The 3,320-nt window shown below is 41.2% G+C and overlaps 2 protein-coding genes across 11 annotated transcripts in view; one reads left to right on the forward strand and one right to left on the reverse strand.

Annotated features, from left to right (window-relative positions):
* The window catches only part of LRP2BP (LRP2 binding protein), a 30,665-nt gene extending 30,405 nt beyond the window's left edge, over nucleotides 1-260 (reverse strand). For both annotated transcript variants that reach the window (XM_054554806.1, XM_024245810.2), the window contains exon 1: nucleotides 142-260. In XM_054554806.1, coding sequence (XP_054410781.1) covers nucleotides 142-177 — 36 coding nt within the window. In that variant the 5' untranslated portion in view covers nucleotides 178-260. The remainder of the gene's footprint in view (nucleotides 1-141) is intronic.
* Nucleotides 110-3,320, forward strand: part of ANKRD37 (ankyrin repeat domain 37) — a 31,670-nt gene continuing 28,459 nt past the window's right edge. For 6 of the 9 annotated variants that reach the window (XR_010139833.1, XR_010139834.1, XR_010139835.1 and 3 more), the window contains exons 1-4: nucleotides 112-239; nucleotides 449-601; nucleotides 2,236-2,327; nucleotides 2,867-3,070. Coding sequence is in view for 3 of the 9 variants with exons in the window: in XM_054554810.2 (XP_054410785.1) it covers nucleotides 213-350; nucleotides 449-601; nucleotides 2,236-2,327; nucleotides 2,867-3,070 (587 nt within the window). In the remaining 6 variants the exon portion in view is untranslated. Of the gene's footprint in view, nucleotides 351-448; nucleotides 602-2,235; nucleotides 2,328-2,866; nucleotides 3,075-3,320 lie in introns of those variants that run through there. The other 3 variants (XM_002815345.6, XM_009240508.4, XM_054554810.2) reach the window with 3 other exon arrangements.

Below are 3,320 nucleotides of genomic sequence, written 5' to 3' on the forward strand. Positions count from 1 at the left end.
CGGGGCTGGACAGGGTCCAGGTCGCTGGGGATTAGGCTGCTCGGGCGTAACCGGAGCTGGGGCGCGGCTGCCAAGGGCCGGCCCGCAAGTCCCAGCGGTCTTTAAATTCTCCCGTGCTAGGGCCGGCCTGCGCACTCTTACCTGGCGGGGTGCGGCGAGTGTCCCACCGCTCTGCATTTCCAAGGACTCTTGTCATCTGCCTTAGGCGGGAAATGCTGTTGCTGGATTGCAACCCCGAGGTGAGATTCGGCATCACAGAGCCCAAGCTTTTGTCTTGCAGGCTCAAGCTTCCAGACGCGTCTTCTCGGGAACGCGGGGACCGACCACTGGGCGCTGCCTGCTCTCGCCTGGTCAGAGCTGGTTGTGAAGGGCGGGGAGGTTTCCAGCCCGGAGGGGCGCGGGACTGGACAAAGGTGAGAAGGGTGCTGGATCTGTTCTCTTCCCGCAGGTGGATGGTCTGAAGCATTTGCTGGAGACAGGGGCCTCCGTCAACGCACCCCCGGATCCCTGCGAGCAGTCGCCTGTCCACTTAGCCGCAGGAAGCGGCCTTGCTTGCTTTCTTCTCTGGCAGCTGCAAACGGGCGCTGACCTCAACCAGCAGGTAACTAGGTAACTGTTGCTGTGTACAGCCGTCCCCTCCAGCCCAGACCCACACAAACATTTCTCAGACGCCAAGAGTTGTTTCAGCTGTTAAAAACATGTCTCTAGCAGGGATGTCCAACAGAAATATAATGCAAGACACAGATGTAATTTAAGTTTTTTTCCAGTCTTGTCTTGATGTGAGGACATGAGAAATTTCAAGTTTTTAAGTAGCCACATTAATAAACGAAACATGAAATTTTAGTATTTGACCCAATTTGTCCAAAATATTATCAGTTCAATATGTAATCAACATAAAGCAATTGCTGATTAGATATTTTACATTTTCTTTTATTCTGTGTCTTCACAATCTGGTGTGACAGCGTATCTCAAATCAGACTAGCCACATTTCAAATACTCTAGCCTTAAGTGGCTGTTGACTATCACATTAAACAGCACAGATCTACAGTTTATTTCAAAAGAAGTAATTGCTACATTACCAAAAGTCTCTCTGCAGCAATTGAAATACTTATGAGGTATGTCCACAGGCATTTAATTTCCTAAAGAATTTTCTTACTGTAGTTTGTATCTTCCATTGAATATTAAAGCATGGCGAATTTTAAATTGTAAACTTTTCTGGAAGAACTGTTTTTATTCGCTTACATTTTAATGTATGTGCATATGGCTACATATTTTTATTTATTTGAGACGGAGTTTCGCTCTTGTCGCCCAGGCTGGAGTGCAATGGCGTGATCTCGGCTCACTGCAACCTCTGCTTCGTGGGTTCAAGAGATTCTCGTGCCTCAGCCTCCCTAGAAGGTGGGATTACAGGCACGCGCCACCATGCCCAGCTAATTTTTGTATTTCTAGTAGACACAGGGTTTCACCATGTTGGCCAGGCTGGTCTCGAACTCCTGACCTTAGGTGATCTGCCTGCCTTGGCCTTCCAAAGTGCTGGGATTACAGGCGTGAGCCACTGCGCCCAGCCACACGTTTTTATTAATGAAAACGCAAACTAAAAGAACTTATCAAAAATAAAAAGCTTTTACAGCTTACCGAGGAAAAAAACAAAAATAAAAAGCTTGAATTAAAAAATTCAGTCCAAAGGAGATTTTTAGAAGGTTCCATACTGAAATGAATATGCAAGCATAGTACATTCCTATGTTTCAAATTAGCCCATGGAGTTAGCTATCCCTAATGTAATCACTAAAATTATCTAGAAGATCTGAAGAAAGGAATGAATGACAATCATTTCAGAGCATATGCTAGAATGTTGAAGTTATAATAATAGTCCACTAGTTACTTAAATTCTGCATTCCTGAAATCTTGCACTTGCAAACGATTATCAGTAGTGTTTTTAATTAGAATAGATGTTGATGCAGGTTTATATGTATCAAAAACACATGCCTTCTTAGTCTTAAAAGTGACTAAGACTTCTCATTTCTGAAAACAAACCCAAAACCGGAACTGAGAATGAATATTAACAAAATAAACCCACGAAGTTTTTGTGTTCTCTGCCAAAAAAAAAAAAAAAATTCCCCATCCAGTACAATGCGGTTCTAACTAGCTTCCTTAAATAGCTAATATTAGATGTCACTCATCAACTTCCACAAAAAGTGTTTTTGGAGACTCTAAAATGCACCATCTTACCTTAAGGATGCTTTAGGAGAAGCTCCACTACACAAGGCAGCAAAAGTTGGAAGCCTGGAGTGCCTAAGCCTGCTTATAGCCAGTGATGCCCAAATTGAGTGAGTATGAAAACAGTGGCTTCACATTTTATGTTTTCTTGGATTAAACTAATCAGACTCCTGAAGCTTAGTTACATGTGCTTTTAAAAATAATGCTTGCCTAATCGATAATTTACTGTTAATCATTTAAATGTTAACTTAGGTTGTTGGTGCTATCGAATAATACTCTGTTCGAGTAAGTAAAAAGTCAGATCCTGAGTAATCAGAGGTGCAGTTTTGTTCATTATGACTGTATTCTACTTCAATTTCGGTTTAGGAAAAGCCATTCTATAGTTCTCATTGACTACCTTTGGGTACTCATACACTGTATTAAACATCAGATTATTCTTACATTCATTCAGAACAGGAATGCCCACTCTATGCTGGATTCTGTTAGTTGCTGAGGATACAATAGTGACCAAAAATGCAATTTCCCTATGCATCCTTTACCTCTTCTGTTCTGCAACCAACATTTGTATGAGCCCAAAATTCCCTTGTAAGATATTTAAAAAAAGACTTAAGAACTGTTTTTCATTTAACTCCGTTTTTACCGTTTTCAGTTTATGTAATAAGAATGGGCAAACAGCTGAAGATCTCGCTTGGTCATGTGGGTTTCCAGACTGTGCCAAGTTTCTCACAACAATTAAATGTATGCAGACAATAAAAGCAAGCGAACACTCTGATGGGAATGATTGTGTTCCTGTGCTCAGACAGAAACGAAGTTTTGGAAGTGTAGAAAATATCAGTGGGAAAAGGAAGTGTTGGTAAGTAACTCAGAGCTGCTGCTTTTTTCCTCCCTCAGTGATTGATCTCTTGTTTGCATAGCATTTATTATTCCATTTAATACTGACACTCGTATTTCTAGTAGTATTGTTTCATCCTCATTAACATTTTAATACTGGTTACACTTACCAGAATCTAGACACCAAAAATGGGACTGCACGGTGGAAATTTGAGGATAAAACTTTTTTTAAAAAAAAGTTTTTAATGTTAACATGTTTTTTTTAAAAACAG

The sequence above is a fragment of the Pongo abelii genome, chromosome 3 (assembly GCF_028885655.2).
Source record: "Pongo abelii isolate AG06213 chromosome 3, NHGRI_mPonAbe1-v2.0_pri, whole genome shotgun sequence".
Classification (NCBI taxonomy): Eukaryota; Metazoa; Chordata; class Mammalia; order Primates; family Hominidae; genus Pongo; species Pongo abelii.